A 27,298-nucleotide genomic window follows, 5' to 3' on the forward strand; every position below is an offset into this window, starting at 1 on the left:
ATAATGGGATTGACCGTCACATTTTAACGCCCCCACGTGTGAAATGGCGATCATGTTTGGTGCGAAGGGGATTCTAACCCGCGACCCTCAGATTACGAATCGAACGCCTTATCCCACCTGGCCATGCCGGGCTTTATTTTAAGGAGGGAAAAAAGCACGCTGAGAAGAAAACAACTTGGTTTTTGAAGAGGATATAAATTATGAAAATAAATATTTATTACGAAATTGATCAATTTTATACACAGTTTAGTATGTTAAGATACTTGAATTATGTCATATTTAAATATTGTTTATATTATTGTTTTATTTTTTTGTTGGTGATTTTAAGAGATTGATTAAAAGTTCTGTGAACTAATTTAGAAAAAGGTTCACGAAAACAGTGACATCTTTTGGTAGTTTTAGTACTTTTTCATATTTTTCGAAAATATTTTTCATAAAACTCGGTGTTTTATACAGTTTATTTGACGTTAAGTGAAACATTTGCCAGTTCAACATTTTGTACTTACAATGTGTAACGTATTACATCATCAACCAAGTTACTTACGCATTTAAATACGTTTATGTTATTCTTTAGAATTTGCTCAAATAATAGGTTTATTATTTGTACTACAAACGTATAGTGTCGCAATAGTTAAGTAACCTGTTTTATCCGACAGTTTTCGAAAGGTAGACTTTCTTCCTTGGATGAGTTGAGGAAGTGAGCTATTACTGACTGCTCATACTCATTTCATCCTTGATTAAAAAAAAAGAGAAGAAAATATACCTTCCTAAAGCGGTTCAGTTATCGGATTACGCGTTTTGTGATTTTTCATATGGTTAATATCACAGATTGAAATGTTTTTCAAAATAACAATAATACCACGAGAGACTAAGACAATGTGTAATTCACAGTTTATTCCGTAGAGTCTGGGACTGTTAATTACATAGAAATGCACAGTATTCATTGTTGTCAAACTTTTACAAGTTCGACCATTTATTAAAGAACTAGGGATATTAAAAATAAATTAACGTGGAAGTGAAGCGATCATAATTTGAATACATTATTATTATCGGAGTAAATTTATGAGATAAGTAAGACTATATAGGATATAGAATATCTGAACATCCAATCGATGTTTTAGAAGTGTTATGAAGTAAAATCTATATCAACCCAGTCGGGCCTTGAAGAAAGGATTAGGAAAAAAACTGAGAATAGGCATGGATTTGTACGCGGGTTTCACGTTTCCAATACAGCTCATGGGGTCGATGAAATAGAAGCACACCTTTCGTGGCGCCATCCTGTGACGACGCAGTAATTGACAGCAGAGGTCTTTCGAAGCGTCGCATTCGCTGCTATCCAAGCACTCGTCGTCTGTTTAAAGTTAAACCAAAATTCATTTTTACATATATCTAAATCAACGTTATACGTGTGTATTGTATCGAAGTTAAGAAATGTATAGCAGTAAAACATTTAATGTAGACATAATATCCATTTCTAAGGTTAACAAAGTACTTTATCCATTTTTAAAATAATTTTTAAACATTTCTTGTTAAATAAACTTTATTTTAAAGTGACTTACCACCTATGATCAGCACATACAGATTTAAAACTTTATCTTTTCTCCTCATGGTAAATCGTACTGCACATGTTAATACATTTGATTAGGCTAATACATCAAACTTAATAGTCAACGCGCTTTGGGTTATATTTCAAGGTGTTTAATTACATCATCAGTTATGAACATGATAAGATGTTGCAGAACTATTCTTTTTCAAATCTTGATATGTACTTACTGTATTGTTTTTTTCGCAAGTAGAGTTTTGGGAATTGACATGTTCGTCGTCTGGGGTCGCTTACCAGCTGTGTGCATGTAAGGTTTTTTTGACAGTTCGAATCTTGATGGCAAAATTGTCCTTCTTCTTGTCCATAAAGGGGTAGACACGTCCCTGCTGCAAAACATCATTATATAAAAGAACCAATATAGATGTAATATTCAAGTCACGAGAAAGTACTTTTGAAACGAATGAGAGTTTGATGAAATGTTTTACAAAATGTCACTAGATGTCGCGCCTTTTGTAACGCTGAATGTCGAAATTGTGCTATTGTCGATATGTTGTTTGTATAAGAGTTTTGGCGTCATTTATTCTTGATAAAGTATAAAGTAATCGATTATGTTATTACATTTACATTAGACAAATATGTTCAATTCCAAGATTCAAGAACATAATTTTCTTTCTTTTTTCATAAGCCTCGTCAAGACCAAAGCGAGAAAATACTGATAAAGTTTAACACTATCGGATTCATCAAACAAGCCTCATAATGCTAAGTTTTCATACTTAAAATAAAGATAAATAATTTATTCTGGAATTTTCATTACAGGTTTCTATAACGGAACAACGTACATAGTTGCAAATAGTTTGACTTGCGGAGTGTTCCATCTAGCGGGAAAATAGTGAGATAAATAATGAGTTTGGGTGTTTTTTTTATAGCAAAACCACTTCAGGCTATCTGCTAAGTCCACCGAGGGGAAACGAACCCCCGATTTTAACATTAGAAATCCCCAGACCTATCGCTGTACCAGCGGGGAGGTTTAATGAACCAATGCAACATTTATGGCAGTTACTGTTACAAAATACATTTTAAAAAAATAGTGTTTGTGTGTTTTTCATATACCAAAGCAACAAAGGGCTATCTGCTCAGCCCACCGAGGGGAATGAACCCCTGATTTTAGCGTTGTAAATCCGGAGACATACCGCTGTACTAGCGGAAAAAAAAAGTAATAGTGGAAATTACGAACAATAAGGGTAAAACCATTTTAACCCTTAAAATTTACAGCAAATTTTGAACTATATTATCTTTTGTATGAACTTCATTTTATAGTTTTTTTATATTTATATTTTGATAAAGGTTTCATTCGAATAGTTGAAATCTTACATTTATTTGCTCTTATTACTTTCTGAAGTTTATAATAACGTTCCTATTATAGTGTTGTGCAACTTAGATTTAGTAATTTATTCATCACCATAAAATAAAGCTATAGATTTTTGTTCTTCCCTTGAAGCCATTAATTTGTTTTATACCTCAGGCCAAACTCTACAGCTTAATCCGGAGTGCAATATTTGGGCCATAATCATTAGTTCCGATACAATCTACTGTTTTATATGAAGTAGTAATTGGATATTTGAACTAAACAGCTATCTGCTTATACTACTGGTCTCATTACAATATCTAAACCTTGGGCAAGCAGCACGTGCTGTGTTTCCATAATTTATAAAATTGGAAATAATGCAAGATTGGTTTTCAACTATTTGCTTTCTGCTGGTATATAAACAGGTGTCGTTATCAGCTTCAAAACTTGTAAAGTAACGATAAAGATTATACATTTTTTATCTGAAGAAAAATAAGAATCACCCTAGAGACAGTTCATACTTCCCTCTAACAAAACTATGTTATAGAAAATTTTGTGAAGGAGTTATATGATTTAAACTCTGAATAATTATAAGAAAGAAACAAAGCAATTATGTTACAAATAATTAAAACACAAACATAACATACACATAACTTTGTTAAAAATATAAAAATTGACAGTTATATATACTATGGATCCAATTATATTACTGGAGGAATAGAAAAATCAGATTGTAGCAAAATCTACAAATCAGACAACACAATTCTGTGAAACAAATGCAAACATTAGGAACCCAGTTTTGTTACTGGAGTAGAAAAATTAGGTTATAACACAACAAAAATTAGTTTACGAAATTCTACGAGACAAACATAAAAGGATCAACTACGGGGAGTAACACATAAAGGTTAGACAACAGATTTATGTGGAATGAACGTAAATATTTGGAACAAATTACTTTATAGAAGGAATAGAAAAAGTTATATATATCTTCTTTTTTTGTTTTCATAGACATTTTTTACATACAATGATTGAGTGAAGTATTCAGATATCAGAAATTATACGTCATTGTTCCTTTTCGATTAATATTCCGATCTAAAGTCTGAGAAATAAAGAAGTTTAGATGTTATTAATAATGTCTTTAAAAAATTGAATGTCTGAAACAGCATATAAAGTTATATAGAATTCCAGTGGTTTCCTGATGTTTTATATAGAATTTGACATTACTACATTTTGAATTAATTATATAGGAAGCCAATAGTCGTGTGACTTTCAACATAGAACATATTACTATGGCAGTCTCAAATACTTATACAAAATGGTAAAGGTTTCCAATGTTTTTGTTACTTTGAAAACAAAACTTAACATCATAATAGGTTGCAAGAGTAATATACAATTGAATTTAATTGTTATAGTTTGTTACTTATAAAACATAAGTTGACACTTTGCAGTCTCATAAAATTATAGAAAATTACATAATTTTTAATGCTTTTATGACTTTTTACATGTAACTCGACATCATGACAGTCTCAAACAATCGAATCAAATTGAATGTAAAAGCTATAGTTTGTGAATGTTAACATAGAAACTGACACTATGATCAGATAAGATATTCTAGGATTGCAATGTTCTTGCGATTTTTAACGTAGAACTTGACATTATGAAAAGAAATGCGTTGACTTGAACGATATTAATAAAAATTCAACTACTAATAGTTTCTTGGAACAGCTTAGTGTCTGTGTGTTTTTTCTTTTAGCAAAGCCACAACGGGTTATCTGCTGAGCCCACCGAGGAGGAATCGAACTCCTGATTTTAGCGTTGTAAATCCGTAGACCTACCGCTGTACTAGCGGAGGGCAGTCTAGTGTCAACGAAAACGTGTGAATTTTATTACAATTAATCTAAACTGTCATTTGTTTTTAGAAAAAACACCAATATGATCACATTGTTATATGAGTAATGGTTTTTTAAATTAAATTTTGAAATGACTCGATGACTATGAAATAATTAAACCTGACTCAGTCACAGTAATAATAATAATACATTCACGTTTATACACAGCGAATAAATAGTGAACTCGTATCTTATTGAGTGACGACACTTCTCAGACCTCACTCATATTTCACTGTGTAACTTAAATGGACAAAGTTTTACCGTAAGGTGCGTTGATGTTCGTATATTCATAAGTTTACAAAGAGTACAATAATTTATTTATTCGTGAATTATGGTGGAAATACCTAAAAAGAGGTAATTATATTCCCAGAAAGATTGATTACGTATTTGAACTTGAATATTTTTATAACTTTGGTTACAAACCTTCTCACATTATCTTGTGAAAAGAAATGATTTTATTAGATTCAAAGTAGTACATACGTAAAATATAAAGCTGCACTTCTAGAGAAACAAAATCTAGTTATGAGCTAACTAATTTCTAGTTTTTCAACATACTAAGAAATCTTTAGCTGAACAATCATTAATTAATCTAAAATATGTGAATAAAATTACATGTGGTTTCTCATCAAATATCTTAGTTTAGCACTCATTGATATTACTATTACAAATGCAATACAATATAAATAAGTTAATGTAATACAGATTACAATTAATCCAAGAGCTCTTTGCTCATCTGGTTTGATAGCATTGATTTTTAGCATTAGAATGAATTTAAGTTGAATATGTCAAGATATATTATTCACTATGTTTGGTGCTAAGAAAAAAAAAGTGTATGGATTATCTCCTTTTAAGTATTGACAATTTATGTTTTAATGTCAGTATTTTTTTACATTTGATATAATTTTTATTTTAAAAAAATAACGTTTATTCTTTATAAACAATAATAATTTATATGTGTATAAATATCTCTAAAAATATAATTTTTAGTTTTATGTGAGAATATATTTTTCATAACATCATTATCTGATGAACAAATTGGCCTTAGTGTTGGAATTGGATAAGTTCTTTCCCATATTAAAATTACAAACTGAATTACTAAATATATCAATGAAATACAGAGAAATTCTTAATATCTAATTTTTTGTTTTTTTAAATAATAGATTTTAATGGACATCTTAATGTTTTTGCCAAATCATTAATATGCGGATTCGAGCTTAATTTTTATGAGTTTGTACACATAAATATTTTACATCATCCATTCTCTTAATATTTTCTCTCAATTGTTTATATTAATATGTAATTTATTTTAAAAAAATCTTATTTCCTATTGTTTAAAAGTAATTTTTCAATTTAAAATTTTAGTTCTGTATTACTAGCACTAAAAATTAATTATATATTACCAGGAAACAGTAATTTTATTATTTAAATTTGGATAATGTAAATCATTATAAAAATGGACCCACGTACAAAATCTTGTTGAACACTACATTTTTGTATATTTGTATGATTAAAATTATTTTTATTTTTACAGTTTGTAATGTTCTGTATAGATAAGAGTTAATCTATGTTAAAGTACTGCTATTTTTCTAAGATCTCCATTTTATATAGTAATACCTGACGTGATGCCGTATGAAATTCCATTTTTAGAACTAAAATACATTCAGAAATTTTTGTCATTATTTTAACACTTGTAAATAATTATTTTGAGTGAAGATTAAGAATACATTTTCAGCATTTAATCTTTCTTGAAATCTATATTGAATTTTAGAGAAAAAAGTGTTTACTTTAAAATTTTGTAAACTTGCTTTTCACTATTTTTTCTAATATCTTAAAAATATTTAAAAAGAATCTCCAGTTAACATAATTACTCCTGTTATATTTTTCTGTTTATCGGAATTTCTACAGTCTTTTTAAGTTCCTGTCATTACAGTTAAATTGTAAATACATACCAACAGCTATGTTATATAATTTATACATTATTTTATTATTATTATTATTGAACTTCCATCATATTCTTGGCTTTTCTAATTTTTTTGTCTCGTAATCATAAATTTCACTCCCTTATTACATGTAGAAAATAAACGCATAAATTATTGTTTCTCGTTGTATTAAAGCTTCACACAGTTCATTATCAAGTTGTTTTATACTTTCTTCTGCTATATTTATAAAACATGTTAAAATTATTCCCTACAATTTCTAATTGTTTCATTTTCTTTGTCACTACATAGACAGTCATTATTATTTCAATATTTTCATCATCGATTTGCCCATTAGTTATATTCTGTTGTCTTTTATATCTCTTTGACATCTTTCAAATTCATTTCCATGTTACTTTTTATTCTTAGTTTGTTACTAATTTCATTTGTATAATATTTAAGACTATGTTCATGGTATTTATTGTTTGTTTGCTTGTCGTAAAGCACTAAGCTATACTAAAGATATCTGCGCTAGCCGTCCCTAATTTAGAAGTGTAGGACAAGAGGAAAAGCAGTTAGTCATCACCGCCCACCGCCAACTCTTGGGCTACTTCTTACCAACGAATAGAAGGGTTGACCGTCACATTATTCTTCCCAACGGCTAAAAGCGAGAATGTCTGGTGTGACAGGGATTCGAACCCGCGACCCTCAGAGCTGTTTTCTGCTCACCGAGGATATCGAAACCTGTTTTTTTAGCATTGACATGAGTTATTGATACTTCTACAAACATACATTTTCTGTAAAGTAATTTCAGTTAATGTTTCAAAAAGTTAAAATAAATAATTTGATAAACAGTTACTATATCTATACTATGTGTGTTTCTTTCAACATTTATTTTTAATGTAATTATCTGCTATTCGTATTTTTGTAAATGCAACATATAAATATTGTTTTCTAATATGCCTTACATGTATCTGATATAAACATGAAATTGATTGTTTTACTTTTCCAGTTGCTTTATTTATGTATAACTCAAAACCAGACACAGTTATTAAACTTATATAATTATTAACATAGTTTGTTTCATCTAACGAGTCAATGTTTATATCACAAACACAAGCTACTTTTTCCATTTTATTACATCTTAATACGTTTCTAATCCATTTAAGAACATTTTAGTTGCAAATATAAGTGATATATTAATAGTCATTATAAATGTATAACTTTTTTCTAAACAAATTCTTAAAATTTTTACACTTAACATTTCATTACATTATTATTTTATTTTCGTTTCACTTTTATGCTGGTCGTAATATAAACCAGTATTTGTCCAGACGTGTTATGTGGTTAGTTGTTAAAAGGAATTCATATCTAACTAAAGGATATCAGCTCAATACTTCATTTTATATCCTTATCTCAGTCAGAATTAATATATTTGCATTACTTTCCAACCGGCATGGTCAGGTGGTTAAGCCACTTGACTCGTAATCTGAGGGTTGCGGGTTCGAATCCTCGTCACACCAAACATGCTTGCCCTTTCAGCCGTGAGGGCGTTATAATGTTCGGTGTATATCACTATTCGTTGGTAAAGAGTAGTCCCAAGAGTTTACGGTGGGTGGTGATGACTAGCTGCCTTCCCTCTAGTCTTACACTGCTAAATCAGGAACAGCTAGCGCAGATAGCCCTCGAGTAGCTTTGTGCGAAATTCAAAAACAAACAAACAAACCCTCTAGTCCAACACTACTAAATTAGGAAGGCCTGGCATGGCCTAGAGCGTTAAGGCGTGCGCTTCGTAACCTGAGGGTCGCGGGTTCGCGCCCGAATCGCGCCAAACATGCTCGCCCTCCCAGCCGTGGGGGCGTTATAATGGGACGGTCAATCCCACTTTTCGTTGGTAGAAGAGTAGCCCAAGAGTTGGCGGTGGGTGGTGATGACTAGCTGCCTTCCCTCTAGTCTTACAGCTAGCACAGATAGCCCTCGAGTAGCTTTGTGCGAAATTCCGAAACAAATAAACAAACAAACAAACTAAATTAGGGACGGCTAGAGCAGGCAACCCTCGTGTAGCTTTGCGCGAAGTTAAAACAAACTTTCCAACTCATACATAACTAATTTAAAATACTACAATTTATTTCTAATACTTTTTTACATTTAAATTTAATAACTTTAGTTGATTATTTCTACTATACAATACAGTTTAGTCAACCATGTTACTCATGTCTCAGTCCAGAAACTACAGCACACAATATAGTTTATTTGCTCAATGTTTATAAATAACAGCTCAAAAGCTGTAGCCGCCATTCCAAAACAATTACAAAGAAAATATAAAATCAGCCACGGTGTACAATATAATTTAATTCAGTGTTGTACAACTAGCGTCCCACAGGCCCTAACCGACACTTCAAAAGAGTAACAACAGTTTTTTTCAATTTCGCGCAAAGATACACAGGATTATGTGCGCTAATCGTCCCTAATTTTGCATTTTAAGACTAAACAGAAGGCAACTAGTCATCGCCACCCACCGCCAACTCATGGGCTTCTCTTTTACCAACAAATAGTGAGATTGACTGAAACATTATAACGCTCCCACAGTTGAAAAGGCAAGCATGTCGGGTGTGACAGGGATTCAAACCAGCAAACCTAAAATTGCGAGTCGAGCTCCTTCACCACCTGGCCATGCCGGGCTAGTAACAACGAAATCATAAAAGCAATAACAACAGTGCACAATATAGTTTAGTTCAGTACTATGTAAATAGCGGCCGATGCTTAAAAAAAATTAATATCATATTATTAATTTACATGTTTATGTAAGAGAAGATTTGTTTTTGTTAGGCTTTATCTGGTCCAAGGTCTTACAATTCTGGTCTAGTTTCCCAAAGTTTAAACTTTTGTAAACAATATTACCTAGTCAAACAAAGCTCTTGTTCAAATTTAATTAAAGGTTGAACAATATTCGAATTTTTTTTATATTTATATTTAAATAAGGATGACGTTTTGGTGTGGCTATTTTCGTCTTTCTGTGTTAAATAAAAATATCTTAAAATTTTAACTGGCGATTGTTCAACCTGTTATTTAATTTTGGTATTTTCACCATCTATATGGTTTTAACTATGTTTTTTTCTATGTCTCTTACTGAATCAGTCTAAATCTGTGAACAATATATTTTAGCTTATCGTATCAGTGATTAGTCAGTCTACAAATTGTTGCAGTCTATCACATAGTTGATCACGAGTCAAAACTGTGAACGGTGTAGTCTAGACTATCATATCAGAAATTAGTCACCCTACAACAACTGTGAAAAATGTAGTATATCATATCACCGATTAGTCAGTTTACCACGTTCGCGAACAATGAACTCTAGTCAATAATTTGATGAAATGATAAAGATGTTCCCACATGATTACATTAAATCTTCTTAAAGATGTGTCCTCCAATAAAGGTGCATTATTACATTTCGTGTTTCATTATAGATTTTTATGCTTAAAGCTTAAGTTATTAACGTGAACTGTTTTAAATTCGGTTAGTTTAAGTTTAAAAAGTTTATTTGTTAAAAAATTAAGTTGTGGTAACATGTATTATCCATCATAACATTAACGGAAGCTAGAAACGTTTATTATTTAACATAATATACGTTTCTAAAAGTTAAAAAAAAAGCATGTGAGATGAGAACAAACCTGAAACTCATAAAGAACTAAAAACTTCCTATTTCTACAGCTATAACTGTGCTAGTTCTACTTGTCTATGATGAATATAGATCAGGATATCTGTACTTCGTAGGTTCCTTTTTTTCTAAAGTTATAACCTTATACATGTATATACATTCTCAAACATATACAAGTAGTTTAACCAATTATGTTGATTACAGAAGTTAGGTTCTTTAAGATTCGTTTTTTTTTATTGTGCTTTCTCGTAGATCTTTCAAACTTGTTTACGGATTTTATTTTACACAATATGACATTTGTCTTATATTAACTAACTATTTCAACTCATAACCATTGAACTGTAATAGATTTACATCATTATAACATCAAGTTAACATTCACACCATAAGATGTACATGCTTCAAGTATTTAAGTTCAAAACAAATATATTCGAAACTTTGAACAAGAGACGTTTTGCCAACTTTTGATGAAAATGAACTCCGGTGATATCAGTGAGTTTGTAAACTGACTAATCTTTGTGCTTAAACGACTAATTCAGGTTTAGAAATTGGAAGAACGAAAAATTTATTACAGTTCCTACGTCTCTCTATATTAAAAGCTTTCATCGACGTTGAAACGTTTCAAACTACGATACAGTGAGAAAAACAAACAAATCTTAAAATACTCAAAAAATTGGATAGGACAAACATTTCTAAAAGACTTTTATGTTCTAGTTAAAGAATACTGATGGAAAAGTGTGTCTTTGGGCGTGTTTCTGACATCTGCAACGGTACATTACAGAGTTACTAATTGAATGTTGACTTATCAACTAATTAAAACAGCAGGAATGTTAGAGGCAGTTGAAGCTTTCCATTAGTTGTGAATTACGTTTCAACGAGGAAACAGCAGGCTTCAACTAAATAAATCTTTATAGCATTTTTCTCCACAGATGGAGTAATAATTAAAGTAAACACGTTCTTGGTTCATACAGTAGCGGTACGTTTGTTTATTTAGAAATCCTTATTACTATTTTGGATAAACTTCGTATTAGTGCAAGAAAGTTTGACAAAAGTTATGTTTTTGTTTTCAATAAATGAAATAAAATGTACAAATTAGTCTGAAATGTTTATTTTACATTAAATTATGAACAATCGTTTCTTAACTAGGGTCTTAAATATCGCTTGTAGGTGGTGATTTAGACATAAATAAATACAACTTTTCAGATATTTAGGATTTTGTTATGAAAAAAATCTCTCAGTAGTTTTGATAGTTTCGTATGTTTAATATAGATCAGTTGAAGGTATCTGTTCACAATTTAAATAATTCATGTTATTCAGCATAAAGAATTATTATGCATTAGCTAGAGTATTTTTAGCTATTTTCGTGTAATTTCTATGAAATCCTAAAATATTAAGCGCTTGGTGATATATCAACAATGTTCAGTAAATATTCAGAAAATGAGAAATCAGTATAATACACAAAAATTGTACTTAGGAATATGAGAAATTAACAATGGGTGGTAGAAAGGCTATTCAACAATATTTTTTATATGGCAATTTAAAATTATTCAAAACTGGTTATTACTCATTGTTAAAATCTTTCCATTTTGTCTCCTCATGGTTCAACTGTAAACTTGAGGGTTTATAAAGCAAGGAACCGGAGCTCGATTCCTGTAGTGAACACATCTCAGATTATTCATTATGCAGCTTTTCGGTAAAGCAAATACGCAATAAACTTTAATCTTGGAAAAATAATTCTCGCCAATAAACTTTTAGTGGAATTCAAATAATTTGTCTTTTAAAACACAGTTGTTACGAACACCAGATATTGAAGAACTACATTACAGTCAGAAGAATGATATATATGAAGCCAATCGCACTTTATAAGAACGATGTTCCAGAAACGGTGTTTTGGTTGGAACTTCATCGTCCATCTATTCACACCGATGACCATGATTGCGTACTATTGCCTCATATAACAGTCTTCTATGTAGCAAGTTTCTGTGAAGGACAGCGATTTCATTCTTAGACCACACCTCTTAACAAACTGTCCACTTCACGCGGGAGTCCTTGACGCATGCTTAAATCAAACATAAAGTAGCACTTGAGTTAGTTATATTGAATAAAGGAGCAGTATGAACTCCGGCTTCTTAGTTCCACTGATGTAAGATTAAACATGGGTCGCAACACTACGCTTTGTAATCACGTCCATGCGCAACGAATTTCATCTCGCGGAACTGGTGTCAGTGCATTCTGTGGAGAGTAATTAAGGCCCACCAGTTACTAAAGTTTACACTTTGTGAAGTTTAAGCTTAGCAGTATACTAGAATTCTTTAGTAATTTTATCTATAGTGACTACACACTTTCTATAAATTTTCTGTAGAATGCTGAAGATTTCTTATAGTCTCAAGATCGAGGCCCGGCATGGCCAAGCGTGTTAAGACGTGCGACTCGTAATCTTAGGATAAAATCGTCGCGCCAAACATGCTCGCCCTTTCAGCCGTGGGGGCGTTATAAAGTGACGGTCAATCCCACTATTTATTGGTAAAAGAGTAGCCCAAGAGTTGGCGGTGGGTGGTGATGACTTGTTGCCTTCCCTCCAGTCTTACACTACTAAATTAGGGACGGCTAGCACAGATAGCCCTCGAGTAGCTTTGTGCAAAATTCAAGAACAAACAAACAAACTCAAGATCGTATGTAATATCTCATTGTGTGTAATGGTCGTTCAGTTACAAACTGGCTTGCTCCCTAATAGCACAGTGATATGTCTGCTGACTTACAACGCTAGAAACCGAGTTTAGATATCAGTGGTAGGCAATGTGTAGCTTTGGGCTTAATTACAAACAAACAAACTTGCTTTGTCCAGTTTTACAGCGAACTTCCATCTCTCACGTTCAAGATATTTTTCGTATTTTTACAACTTGTCCTTTTCTCACCAATGTCTACTCGTCGTTTACTTTTAATTCTCTTGTAGACAACTGATTGAGATATGTATAACTTGGTACGGAGGGGTTACAGGCAATCTCCATGGAAACTTACAACAACAGCGGTAGTCGTGTATAAGATGGGGTATTGTGTAAGTGGTTTAATGTATTTTAATGAGTTGGCTGATCTTTTCTTGCCGATGCTAATCACTATATTGTGGATAATTGTTTTTGATATTGGTGTGCCTCATGCTTTTTACCTCTTTACTTTGTCTCTACAGATATTGTTTCTCGGAAGGGGTTATTTTACATGTAACATTCAACCATAAGTGTATCATTGGTGACATTACATTGTCGAATGTCAGAAATTGTACTGCAAACCAAATATGTAGGTCCGATGGCTAAAATACTCGACTCGCAATTTGGGGAGTGAAGTTTCGAATCCCATCACTGAACATGCTTGTCTTTTCTGCCTCTTTCAGCTCTCAGCTTTATTATGCTGAGATGGCCAATCTCCTATTCGTTGGAAAAAGAGTAGCCTAACAGTTGGCGTGGGTCGGGTTGGTTAGCTGCATTCCCTCTAGTCTGTCATCTTAAACTTAGGAACGGCTAACATAGATATTCCTTGAATACCTTCTGGAGAAACTCAGTAAACAAACAAACCAACTACGTAGAAGCTAAACTAGTGGCGTCATCGCTCACCCTTAAGGCAACACATCTTTTCATTAGAATATGAAAGAAGCTATTCATATAAAGAGCAGTTTGTCTTCCGAACAACTAGTTAAAAGACAATTGTCTTTAAAAAGGAATGGAAGGAAAATTTCGTAAGAAAACTAGTTCCAAGCAGAAACTATATATATGATACTTCCTAGTAATGCATTATGATTGTTTTTATTTACTTATTACAAGTTCATTAAATGTCTTATGAAGTTTCGCCTGAAATAAAGAATTAATTCTCATAACAGAGTGTTCTGTCTAGTATTTAACCTAAGGCTTCATTCAGTTGAACTGAATCCTTGTTTTTAGGGAAAGGACAATCAAATATTAACAAATATTTATAACGTTTTGATACGAATACTTAGGATATTGGTCTTCGGAGCATTGATGAATAACTCTGAACAAATGCTATTGGATTTCACATTTTCATCTTCAAGGTTTCCAGTTTAAAACAACAAGCAAGAGCAAAGTCATTCTGTAGCATTCACCTACGTAAGATCTTTGTTCAGTTTTGAACCACAAAAAAAAAATTAATTGTTTCTCTTATAACGCATTCACAGCTAAAGATGCAAGGAATATTCAAAAGCTTAAAATTGATGTAGAACACGTGGCATGTCTTTACATGAGAATGAAAATGGATTATCACATTCCAATAGATAACTATAGTCGACTAATACATAATCATTTGTAATCGGTTTGATTTATGTGGAGTTGTATGACTCTCCAGAAGAACAACGAGAAAAAAAACAGATACTCAAACTGTTTATGTCATGTCTTTGAAAATACTATATCTGCATCTACACAAACATCAAACTTCTCAAAGAAGTTTGTAGTGATTTGTGGCCACATTACTCAAACAAGTCATTATATTAACGGTTTTCGAGGGTCGCGGGCTCGAATCCCCGTCACACCAAACATGCTCTTCCTTTCAGCAGTGGAGGCGCTATAATGTTACTATCATTCCCACTATTCGTTGGTAAAAGAGTAACCAGAGATTGGCGGTGGGTGGTGATGACTAGCTGCCTTCCCTCTAGTCTTACAATGCCAAATTAGGAACGGATAGCGCAGATAGCCCTAGTGTAGCTTTGCGCGAAATTCAAAAACACAAAAACAATATTAACGTTTATAAGTACAACCAGCCATTTCTACTCCAGATTTTTCTTTCTTTGCGATACTACTCACAATCTAATATTGAAGCTCATGAATTCTGTTACTTTTTAGGCGAAGATTAAGGGTAATGGTGAGAGGTTTTCCATGCTGCTCAAAATAGAAAGGTTCTTTAGAACAGTTAACACTAAAATTAGGTTTCATTACAAAAAATTGGTTTATAATAGGTTTTTTTTAGGAATTTATTGTATGAAGCAAATACAGCAAGTTACATGATAGTAGAAGACATGAAGATTTTCAATATTGGAAGGATGTGTTAGATATAGTCTTCTTGTAATTAGTTATAAAATTAATTATAAAAGGAAATAAAAAATAAACAATAGATTTATTCCTCACTGAAACTGTATGGTACGTTGTGGTGCTACCATAAACCTCAAATCTCATATATTTGTGAATTTGTAAATGAAAGTATTTATAAGTATTCTCTTTGTGCGGGTTATAATGTAACATGTACCGAAAAATGTTTAACTATAACAACTTTTCCGACTGCTCAAACGAGGAGCTGCTGCACTCTCTTATGAAATTAGCTAATTCATTGTTTGTTTGTTTTTTTTTTAATTTCGTGCAAAGCTACCCGAGGGTTATCTGCGCTAACCGTCCCTAATTTAGCAATTTAAGACTGGAAGGAAGGCAGCTAGTCATCACCACTCATCGTCAATGTACTACACTTTTACCAACGAAGAGTAGGATTGACTGTCACATTATAACGCCTTCACAGCTGAGAGGACGAGTATGTTGGGTGTGACGGGAATTCGAACCTGCAACCCTCAGATTACGAGCCAAATGCCTTAACCACCTGGCCATGCCGGGCCGGTTGGAAAGCTCGACTTGTAATCTGAGGGTTGCGGGTTCGAACCCCCTAACCACCTAGCCATGCCGAACCTTTATTTTCAACTGCTTATCGCAGGTTCGAAATTAACAACTTACGATCCACAGCGGGGTACACTAACGTCTAGGTCACACAGGTGTAATACTGCAAGTGTAAGAATGGATTATTCAGGAGGTGGGTGATACTGTGAAACGATTAATAGTAAGTTTATTCTAAGAACCATGTGACTCAGAAAAACTTCAGTAAGTTCACTTGATATCTGATACAAAACTCTTGAGATAAAAGTCTGATAACTGAAGTGACCCCATAAAAATCGTTAGCCAAATGTATTTTATTAAGGCGCTAACCAGCTGTTATCATGCGATGTCTTTTGCATCAGTTTCTTTATTTCACAAAATACCCTTTTGTGTCACAAACATACAGTGTTATTGTCTGATTTATATTAACCGTGCTTCAGAAAACTGAGGAAAGAGTGATAAGAAGAAATGTTAGTGACAGCGTGTTTGATTGGTTGTTTGAAGATAAATACAACGCTACACAGTGGGTTATCTGTGCTCTTCTGACCACGCATACTAAAATCCGGTTTCTGGCCTTGTAAGTTTGCAGGGAAGTTATAATTTAACTTTTAATTATGAAAAAAAATACATTCTGCACAATATAAACCTCATGTGTCACAATACTACTATTAGCTATCCATTGCACGCGTTATGAAAATAAGGTGGATTTTTTATTTGAATTTCTTGATCAAATAGTCCTATATTGAACAAAAATGTTTTTGTGAACTATGTTTTGATAAGTTATAAATTGTCTAGAATTAATGCTGTTTCAGCAAAGAATCAACAGAAATAATTCCAAGATTTATTAATATTTTTTTCCGGAATGGTTTGATTTGTTTTGCATTTCGCGCAAAGCTACACGAGGGCTATCTGCGTTAGCTGTCCTTAATTTAGCAGTGTAAGACTGAGAGAAGGCAACTAGTCATCACCATCTACCACCAACTCTTGGGCTACTCTTTTACCAACGAATAGTGGGATTGACCATCACTTTATAATCTTTCACGGCTGAAAGAGAGAGCATGTTTGATGTGATAGGGATTCAAACCCGCGACCCTCAGATGACAAGTCGAGTGCCTTAACCATCTGATCATGTCGGACCTTTTATCTGGAAATAAGAGCATTCATATTCAGATTACAACAGGTTATAGAGGGTTAAGCATTTACTTCATCCGATCGTCAAGAAAATAAATATGAGTCTGTGAAAACGTTAGGCTTTGTTTAGCATCGTCAACAAGAAAACGTTCAGGGAAATAGATTCGATCTAAATGGCATCTTTGTTTCATCTTTGATAAGGCATTGTGTCATGAATTAATTATTCTTTAGCTTAGGATGGAAAGCAATGATAATACACAATAAGTTACTTTCGTTTGCACACATTTGCACTAACAGGTTGGCGAGAGAAGATTTAATGTGTTTCTGAGGATTGCTTTAAGAACTGAAGCGAATAACACCGTCTCTGAATTTGAGGGAAATATTTATACGGGCTCTTTTGGTGACTGAAGCTTATTCAATGTTTTATGTAGCGGCTTAGCCCATTCTTCTGTAAATAAGTCGGAATTATCACAGCAAAAACTTTGAAATAATTTCAGAATACAAACTATGCCTCTATTTTTAGAATAACACGCTCTGATAATATACCACTTAATATTAATATATGATTAAGTTGATTTGTTTATGGAAAGACCCCTAAAGTGATTTGTAATAGTTTCTAAGTTTTGTATTGCAAACCACAGGGAAAAAAGCGGAAGATAACACCCACCGCCTTATCTTGGACTACTCTTTTTATTAAGAAAAAAAAGAATAATAGGATTGAGCATAACATTACAATGATCCAATAGCTAAAAGGAAAAAAAAGTGTTTGTACTCAGGAATCGATTCTGTGACCCACATATCGCACTTCGACTGTCCAAACCACTAATACACTAGAATAACGGATTATTTAAAGGATACAATGCGATTGCTCTACTTCCAGATATTGAGATCATTAAAGCAACGAGCTCTGGCTAAACTTCCGTAGAATAAGAAAATAAAGACATGTCTGAAATGTTTGTATAAAAACAATTATTTAACAAGTTATAATACTTGTTACGGTGGCGCGCATCACCAATCTTTGACTACTCTTTACCAATAAGTGGTGAGATTCACTGCCACACCGTAACGCCCTCTCACCCACTGGTGGGAAGAGAAAGCATGAGTGCAGTCAGATTTCAATTCCGAGACCCACATATTGCAAGTAGACATTTAACTTTGTTTTAAATTTCGATTTTATAAATATTCGTATTAAATATATTATTTGAATTTAATTTTCCCAATTTTGTCAATAAAAAGTAGTCATCTCTTAGTATTAATAAATATTTTATTTAACGATAATGCTAACTTGTAAGCAGATAAATTGATCTTTAATGGCTATGAGACATGAGAAAAGTATTTGATGTTTAAACATTTTGTTCTATTTATTTGAAGTTAACCACAAAGCTACACAATGGGATATCTGAGGGTTCAGTTTATTGAGGACTGTACTTGGTATTGGGTAGGTCCATCTTTCAAAAAAATTGGAATGATATACACTCCAATAAAGGTTTCAGAAGGTATCTTATTATGCTGTGGAATTCGTTGAGTAATAAATTCTGAAACTGGTTTACAGATAAGTGCAGAAGATTGAGGCAGCAAATACAACATTAAAATTCGTCCTAAAGACAACGAATCGAACTGAGGTTACGTGACAAGGTCGACTGTTGAATTCACTTGTGTAACTTGAATCAACTCCGGATATTACTAACATATTGAATTATTGTACAACTGTCTTGTAGAAATTCTTCGTCGAGGTAGATGTGCATTATTCTGGAGTGAACGTGTTTGGGAACAACGTTCAGATACACTTGGGACGTGATTCGCCATCCTAAAGAAATTTGAGAAAGCAATCTTTGCCACGACAACTCCCCATCTCCGCACAGTTACACCACATTTATCAACTTTCACCTTTGGAACCACATAAACAATGTAATGTTTCTTATGTGGTTTTACTTCAAAATGCTTACTGACACTACGAACAGAAATAAAACGTGGCTCGTTAAGGTACATCAAACGTTTCCATTAATTTATTGTCTTCTGTTTATCCTCTGAATGTTATTGAAGCCTTATTTTTCTGCTATTTTTAAAGTAAAATGTTTGTTTTTTCCTTGCTGTCTATTGCTATTTGACAATTTTGTAAAACCATTCGCAATGTATGCTTGGAATCTAAACATATTCTGATAACTGTGACATTTATTCAATCATGTCTGATGTTTTCTTTCTTTTTAAGTTATTAAGTTAACAAATGATGACTAGTTTTTAAAGTTATTTCCCTTTCTATTGCCAGTGTTGCTTATGTTATGAGCTTTTTAACATATGTTTAAATATACAGCGAAAGGCGACGACGTTCTTACTATTTTCCTACTTATTGTTATATTTTTTGTTTTTATCCACTCTTTTCAAAACTAATTATATGACTATACGTATACCACATTTGTAGGGTTCACTCAGCATCCTAATTTGCACTAGATGACTATAAGGTAAACACATGTGTTGAGCAACATAATACGGAAAGCAAATATTTTACAAAAGTTTTCTATTTTATGTATTTATGTAAACGTACAGTACTGTGCAAAAGTGTTAGTATAAAATCAAAAAATTATATTTCAGGCTATTTTCAAAGAACAATGGAAAGGAAATCACAAGTGAAACCTCAAAATGTTACTAATATTCATATTTAGTACAACAGAAACTCAGTGGAAGTGTATCAGTTCAGCAAACAGTTAATATTTTGTGTCCCTCATTCGCTTTAATAACTGCAAACAGTTAATCTTTTGTGTCCCTCATTCGCTTTAATAACTGCAAAGAGTTAATCTTTTGTGTCCCTCATTTGCTTTAATAACTGCAAACAGTTAATCTTTTGTGTCCCTCATTTGCTTTAATAACTGCAAACAGTCTTTTGGTCATTGTTCCGGCAGCGTATGCAATTAAAGTGTTTCTTGAGTTTTTACTCCAAATGTCTCCAATACACTCCCATAAAATTTCTTTGAAAGTAGCCTTTGATTTGTCAAATTTTGGTTCTATCAAATCCCAGACATACTCAACTGGATTGGAATCGGAATTCTTTGGGAACATTGCATTATTTGAATGACTCCAACAGCTTTTTTCTTAGCTCAGTAATTTCTGCATAGGATGGATGATTGTTCATGGATATTATCTTCTTGGTAGTAAAATCATTTATCAATAATACGTAAATCAGTGGATGTACCATGATGGATCAATATCTGATGGTACCTGCGCTGGTCCATTGTTCCATCTATAATGCAAATATCTTCTGTAAACATAGCAAAAGAAAACCAACAAATAAAGAAAAACATTACACTGTCTCCTCCTTGCTTCATAGTAAGTTCTATGCATTAAGATAAGTAACTTTCACCTCTCTTTTGCCGGACATACAACCTACACTTGGGCTCATCAGTTCATAACACCCTTTTTCAATCACTAACAGTCCAGTTTTTGTACTTGTTAATAAATTTATGTCTCTTGACAATAGTTGGAGATCAAAGTAAGGTTTTTATTTAAATTGCTACACAACCAACTGGAATTTTGTTGAGTTTTCTTGTTATTGTAGATGCGGACACTTTTCTCTCATTTGGTTTGTTTGTTTTGAATTTTCGTGCAAAGCTATACGACTGTTATCTGTTCTAAACGTCCCTAATTTAGTAACGTAATACTAGAGGGGCTCGGCATGGCCAGGTGGTTAAGGCACTCGACTCGTAATCCGAGGGTCGCGGGTTCGAATCCCCTTCACAACAAATATGCTCGACCTTTCAGCCGTAAGGGCGTTATACGTGACGGTCAATCCCACTATTTGTTGATAAAAGAGTAGCCCAAGCGTTGGTGGTGGGTGGTGGTGACTAGCTGCCTTCCCTCTAGTCTTACACTACAAAATTAGGAACGGCTGGCGCAGATAATCCTTGTGTAGCTTTGCGCGAAATTAAAAGACAAACAAACACGAATACATATTGTTTATTCAAACTCATTATAATATTGTAAAGTACAGTCACGAAAAATATCCGAAAGAGCGGAATAAAAAGAAAGACAAAATAAAAACCTTTTGGAGGTAAAGTATGTTCATAAAATTATTAGCCAAATATATTTTGGATTATTCAGTAAAAAATACTTTAAAGTGTGTGGCATCCTTGATTAGGCTTAGCGTAGTTAATCGTAGTAGCCCTTCGCAGATCAGCAGAAGGAATTAGGCCACAGCAGAAGGCCACAGTAATATTATACTCGGGAAAATACCAATAGAACACTAATTAGGTTACTTACCAGTTTAATTACAAATTACATCTTAAAGTAGTTAGTTTACAGTCTTAGTTGACAAGCTAGTTATTATTTTATGAGAATGTCATGTCTTCTAAACATAGAAACGTTTCATGCATGAAAAAAACAACAACAATTAATTTTCGGACTTACTTCCATCTGTATCGACACATACGGAACCAAGACAACATTGGTTGCTATGGAAACACCGTTTTCCGAAACACTGGTTATCATTAGAAAGCAGAGACCCATGCTCAGTGCCTGACACCTTCTTCAGTTCGCCAACCTGAAATAAAACGGGTAAGTTCCATTGAGTTAATGTATGTTTAATTCTACCAACAGTTTGAGAGTGGGGGTGGATGGTGTTTTTTTCCCTGCACCATACATTTCCATTTAATAAATGCTAATTATGATTATTAGTAAGTTATTCTGTTAATATATGCGTTGACTCGTTATTTTTTTCAATATGTACGACCTTTGAACTCAAAAGTGAGTAAGCTCATTCGTTCCTATCAACCAGTTTGTTTCTTCTTCGGTGTTTCGGGTGTTGTTGTTGTTTTGAATTAAGCACAAAGCTACACAATGGGCTATCGGTGCTCTGCCCACCACGGGTATCGTAACCCGGTTTTTAGCATCGTAAGTCTGCAGACATACCGCTGAGCCACTGGGGAGCAGGTGTTTCAGTAAATAAGTTTAGCCTAAATCCCTTGGTACTGTTAGTACCTCTCTAGTATTAGGCTTTCTATCAACTCCACTCGTCATAAACGTAGACTGATTTTAGTTGTGATTGATTGACTACAGTAAAGAATACGAGTTGTTTTCAAAATATTTCCATATTTCTCTTTTCGAAAGAAATCGGCGTGAAAGACAAAAATGGGACGAGTCAAAAGTCGTGATTTTTGCGATTGTTAAGGAGGTAGAATATTGAAAATTTACTGATATGACTTACGTGCGTGTATTGGCAGTCTTTTGCCACCTGATACGTGGTCATAATACCAAGGTCATTCAAATGCTATCTCTGGGCAACATCACGCTGCTTGTTTCTTCACATTTGCTCCCCTGACTTTATCAGGAAATAAGAACAAAAGTAGGTGTCAGGTGATGAATGACACCCAATATGCTTAGACAATATATATCAGCAGATTTTACATATCCCACACCGACTTCACAACAATAGGGAAAAATAAGGACTCTTTCCTCTAGTATATGGATAAAATGGGACGTTATTTAATTTGATTTGCTGGCCACATAATAAAATCTGGACGAATTTGCCTTAATAGTAGAGGCAACCATCACAGTGGTGAGAATGTAGCTGTAAACTCTGGGAAACTAAGCAAACTAAGTTGATTCTTGACTGTTTGTTTGGAATTAAGCACAAAGCTAGACAATGGCCTATCTGTGCTCTGCCCATCAAGGGGGTCGAAATTCAGTTTCTAGCAACATGAGACATACCGCTGTGCCACTGGAGAGCTAAGCTAACCAAGCAATAGATCTGTCTTTACATGGTTATTCTTGCGAGAAAAACATGAGTTAATACAGCAAGATTTTGCCAAAGTGTTTTGCAGATAAATCATAAAATTACACAGTTTACCTTAATGTGTTATATTCTCTAGAGCAAAGAAAATTATGATGTAGTTACAGGTGAAAAGCCAGTTATAGTGTCAAACGTAGAAGCGTTTAGTGTAATGGTTTCACTGTAAATTCTAAGATTGATCAATTCATCGTGTTAAAGTGTTTTTAAAACTTTTCCATGGCTGCCTAATACATTTCTGGGGTAGAAAGAATGCCCAAGGGAAGGTCATAATAACGTACATGGTGGTGAGAGTGTAATTTCATTCTATTAAGTGATTTGATGGCATAAAAGGAACATTCAACTAAATCAAACAACAGAGAAACGAAAAATGAAACAAAATGTTCAGAAAACAATGACAAAACTGTTACTTGTAAAAGTTGTAGTTTTCAGTATGAATAATTTAAGCGTGGCGCGGCGTCGCCAGGTGATTAAGGCACTCAACTCGTAATATGAAAGTCACGGGTTCGAATCCCTTTCACAGCAAACATGCTCAACCTTTCAGTCATGGGAGCGTTATATTTTGACGGTCAATCCCACTTTTCCTTGCTAGAAGAGTAACTTAAGAGTTGGAGATGGGTAGTATAGCTTGGTCATAACTTGGTTGGACATGTGCAATTCAACGCATATCACAGTTATGTCAGCCACTGTTTATATAACTGGAATAGAGCTGTATATAAATCCCCTCTTTTTTTTAAACAGAAGGTTTCTTCGTAAAGAAAAATATAACAAAATATGATCTACTTAACCATTCTTAATTAAAAACTGCTAAATTAAAAACGAATACTGTAGATAGCCCTCGCGAAATAAAAACAAAAACAAAATTTAAGCGCATGATTGAAGATTAATCATTTCGAAGCCAAAACGAATCAAATTAAAATTCTGATTAGGAGATGTTTTATTATCGTTGTTTCTTTACTGAAGGTATTAAACAAGGCTTAATATTACATTTTCTATTATTAAACCGTTATGAAACTAGCTCGTTGTTTGCTGATTGGGTTAGTCAATTGCTGCTCTAACTGTAGGTATAAATTTTATGAAAAAGGCAAATACATAATATTTTTTTACAAGGTAAAAACCTTATTTTTGTCCACACAACTATGAGGATGTTCCATAAACAAATATTTTGGAGCGTGCATTATATTTGACTATATGAAAACTAGACCAGTATAACCACTATCGCGATAGTCCATGTGTATATACAAAACATTTTGTATATGTTACATGGTTCAACCTTAAAACTGTTTCAAACAGCCATACTAATTTTATAACAACTCTATACATTTACACTAGCGTTATATCATTCATATTCATTAATATTATGGGATATACATCTACTGCGATGTTTTTTGTTTTTTTGAGTAAGGCTGTTATTTAAATAAAACCTAATTACAATAAGACATAAAACCAACTTTCCCATTTTATTCGTAGACTTGATGAAACTGTGTTAAGTTCGCAGATGTACCAGTGACTGATGTTTATATTTCTGTCTTCGTTGTGTTTCAGAATAATCACATAGAACGAACGTTCACGACTGGTCGATCCTATGATCGGCTCGGCATGGCCAAGCGTGTTAAGGCGTGCGACTCGTAATCTGAGGGTCGCGGGTTCGCATCCTGGTCGCGCCAAACATGCTCGCCCTTTCAGCCGTGGGGGCGTTATAATGTGACGGTCAATCCCACTATTCGTTGGTAAAAGAGTAGCTTAAAAGTTGGCGGTGGGTGGTGATGACTAGCTGCCTTCCCTCTAGTCTTACACTGCTCAATTAGGGACGGCTAGCACAGATAGCCCTCGAGTAGCTTTGTGCGAAATTTCAAAAACAAACAAACAAACAAACGGTCCTATGATGCTAATTTTTACATTTGATTATCTCTTTTATACAAAATCTGGTTATAAAGCGCTTTGCTCTCGAATAAATGTAAGCTTTGAGTAATGATAGCTAAGCCATTTACTGTGCTTATGTGATCTGTGAAAATTTCAAGTACAAGTTTACGAAGGAAGAATACAAGCAAAAAAAAAAGAAGATGGTCTGAGACGCTGAACCAATCAAATTTTGTAACTGGACAGAACACTCACAAGCAGAGTATTTTTATTCGGAATATTAAACATCTTTGTTTATTGGTAAAACAATAAATCCATCCTGATATTAAATTAGACACTTCAGCCCAGGTAATTATTGGTTATATCTAACTATACCTTTTATTCACTTTCTTTATCTTTCTCACTAGTTCTTAATGAACAACGTCGTTTATATAAGACGTACTACATAGCTTAAATAATAAATGAAATTTTTAAAAGGCCTTGACGTGGCCTAGTGGTTGGTGTTGTCGGATTGTGAATTTCAAGGATTCGTGGTTTGTGAACATTCGTTTTTATTCTACATACTTTAGTCGTTGAATCTATATAAAAAAAGTGTTTAAATACCTTTAAATTATTTTCAAAAGTTAAGGGGCTGATTGTGTAATGACGTTCTTGACTTTTATACAAACGTGAACGACTCCTGAATATTTGTATACCTACCTTAGAAAAATCAGGATTTCTTCGTGGGGTGGAGAAGGGTTTAGCAGACCAGCTCACATCAGCTCCTAAAGCTCGTATAGCTCTCGTCCACCCTGGAAACCCAAGAAGAAAAAGCAGAAAAAGCAGCCTATTCTCCATTCTCAGCTGTTGCTATTAGTGTTGAAAACACTCAGACGATGACGTCTCGGGCTCTTTCTGATGTAAATTGATTACCTCAGACTGTAGCTTGGAACCTGCGTTATATAGCTTACTTATCGCCTTAAATACAATTTCCTAGTTTATAAGTAAGATGTGTAGGGACATGCGCAAACAGGTTTTCGCTAGATGCTGACAATAGCCAATCAGATATCTTTATTTTTGTAAGTTTGCAGGAAACTGCACACACCAATGGTAATGCGTGGGTTACTCTTACATATCTGCTGAGATCTTCAGTTTGGAAAACAGGATTCCAAACAAATCACTTTAGTACTTTGTGTCAAGAGATTTCTACAAAATTATTAAAAGCATATAACCTCGTACTTAGATATAATTTCTTTGTGCAACGAATATTTTATTAAAAACGCACCCTTCAATCAGAATAATAGGAGAAATACATATCTATGTAGGAATCATAACGTATTTGTTATTGATTAAAATATAACTTTATTCATTTATATAACATTCGTATGGAAGTTGAGAATGCGATAATGTTGCATAAGCACATGAAGCAGTGCATGATAATGGTTAAAGCTAAAATTATTATTTTTAAAGAACGTTTTTTTGTTATATATTTGTTACAAGTGTTTAAATACAACTAAGTACGCAACGATTCTCTGTCTCTGGCTGCCTACATTTGTGTCCTTTATTACGAGTTCCCGCTCATCTGTTGTTGTACGGTATTATTTAACAACTACAGTGTACTGGAATCATACTTGTGTTTTGTTGTTTATAACTAAGTATAAACTACCCATAGGGTTATCTGTTCTCTGCCCATCACATGTACCGAAACCCGGTTTTTAGTGTTGTTAGTCCGCAGACATACGGCTGTGCCACTGTAGGGCATTACACTTGGAAACAGTGAAATGTCTCATACGGCTTTATTATCCATACTTAAAACAAATAACAAAAGGGGGGAATTTATACAAAAAAAAAAACGGTTAATGATAAAAAGATAAATAAATGGTTGGGGAGATCAAAGTTGAAAATCACTGGAGAAATGTCGTTAAGACACTAAACGCTTTGAACATTAAAACGTCTAATTATCATTTACTCTTTTGTCCTTGTATTTGTAGTTTTAATGGCTATAGTTGTAACGTAATAATTGAATATATACTACAGAAATTAAAGAGATAGGCTGATTTGCTGTACTCGTAGCTAATGCTTTTGATAACTGACTTTCTAAAGTATGAAAAACACACATAAATACACATACGTTAAGACATCTTAAGAAAACACAAACCGTTTGTTGTTTTGAATCTCGTGCAAAGTTACACGAGAGCTACCCGCGCTAGTCATCCCTAATATGCAGTGAAAGGCTAGAGGGAAGGCAGCTAGTCATCACCATTCACCGCCAATACTTGTACTATTTTTTATCAACGAATAGTGGGAGTGACAGTCACATTATAACGCTCCCAAGGATGAAAAGGCGAACATATTTGGTGTGATGGGGATTCGAAATCGCGACCCTCTGATTATGATTAAAGCACCCTAACCACCTGGTTATGCCGGCCAAACGCACAACCTTAAAGTTTACTTTCTTCAAATGAAACTGGGATAAACAAAAGTATGATGTTGTACTTATTAACCCGACAATTAACAATGGAGAACAAACATTTCCAACTACTTTTTAAGCAGTGTTTTCTAAACAAT

The 27,298-nt window shown here is 33.5% G+C and overlaps 1 protein-coding gene and 1 long non-coding RNA gene across 2 annotated transcripts in view; one reads left to right on the forward strand and one right to left on the reverse strand.

The window, feature by feature from the left end:
• LOC143225100 (uncharacterized) overlaps positions 1 to 4,820 on the forward strand; it is a 24,758-nt gene extending 19,938 nt beyond the window's left edge. The window contains exon 3 of the long non-coding RNA XR_013013614.1: positions 4,642 to 4,820. This is a non-coding gene — a long non-coding RNA (uncharacterized LOC143225100). The remainder of the gene's footprint in view (positions 1 to 4,641) is intronic.
• On the reverse strand, positions 874 to 25,691 carry LOC143225098 (prohormone-3-like). The gene is made up of 4 exons (XM_076453883.1): positions 25,451 to 25,691; positions 21,514 to 21,646; positions 1,774 to 1,929; positions 874 to 1,351 (listed from the first exon to the last, which is right to left on the reverse strand). Exons 1-4 carry the CDS (start codon positions 25,586 to 25,588, stop codon positions 1,146 to 1,148), a joined length of 633 nt encoding a protein of 210 aa, XP_076309998.1. The 5' UTR covers positions 25,589 to 25,691; the 3' UTR covers positions 874 to 1,145.
• Between the last annotated feature and the right edge of the window lie 1,607 nt (positions 25,692 to 27,298).

The sequence above is a fragment of the Tachypleus tridentatus genome, chromosome 9 (assembly GCF_004210375.1).
Source record: "Tachypleus tridentatus isolate NWPU-2018 chromosome 9, ASM421037v1, whole genome shotgun sequence".
Taxonomy (NCBI): domain Eukaryota; kingdom Metazoa; phylum Arthropoda; class Merostomata; order Xiphosura; family Limulidae; genus Tachypleus; species Tachypleus tridentatus.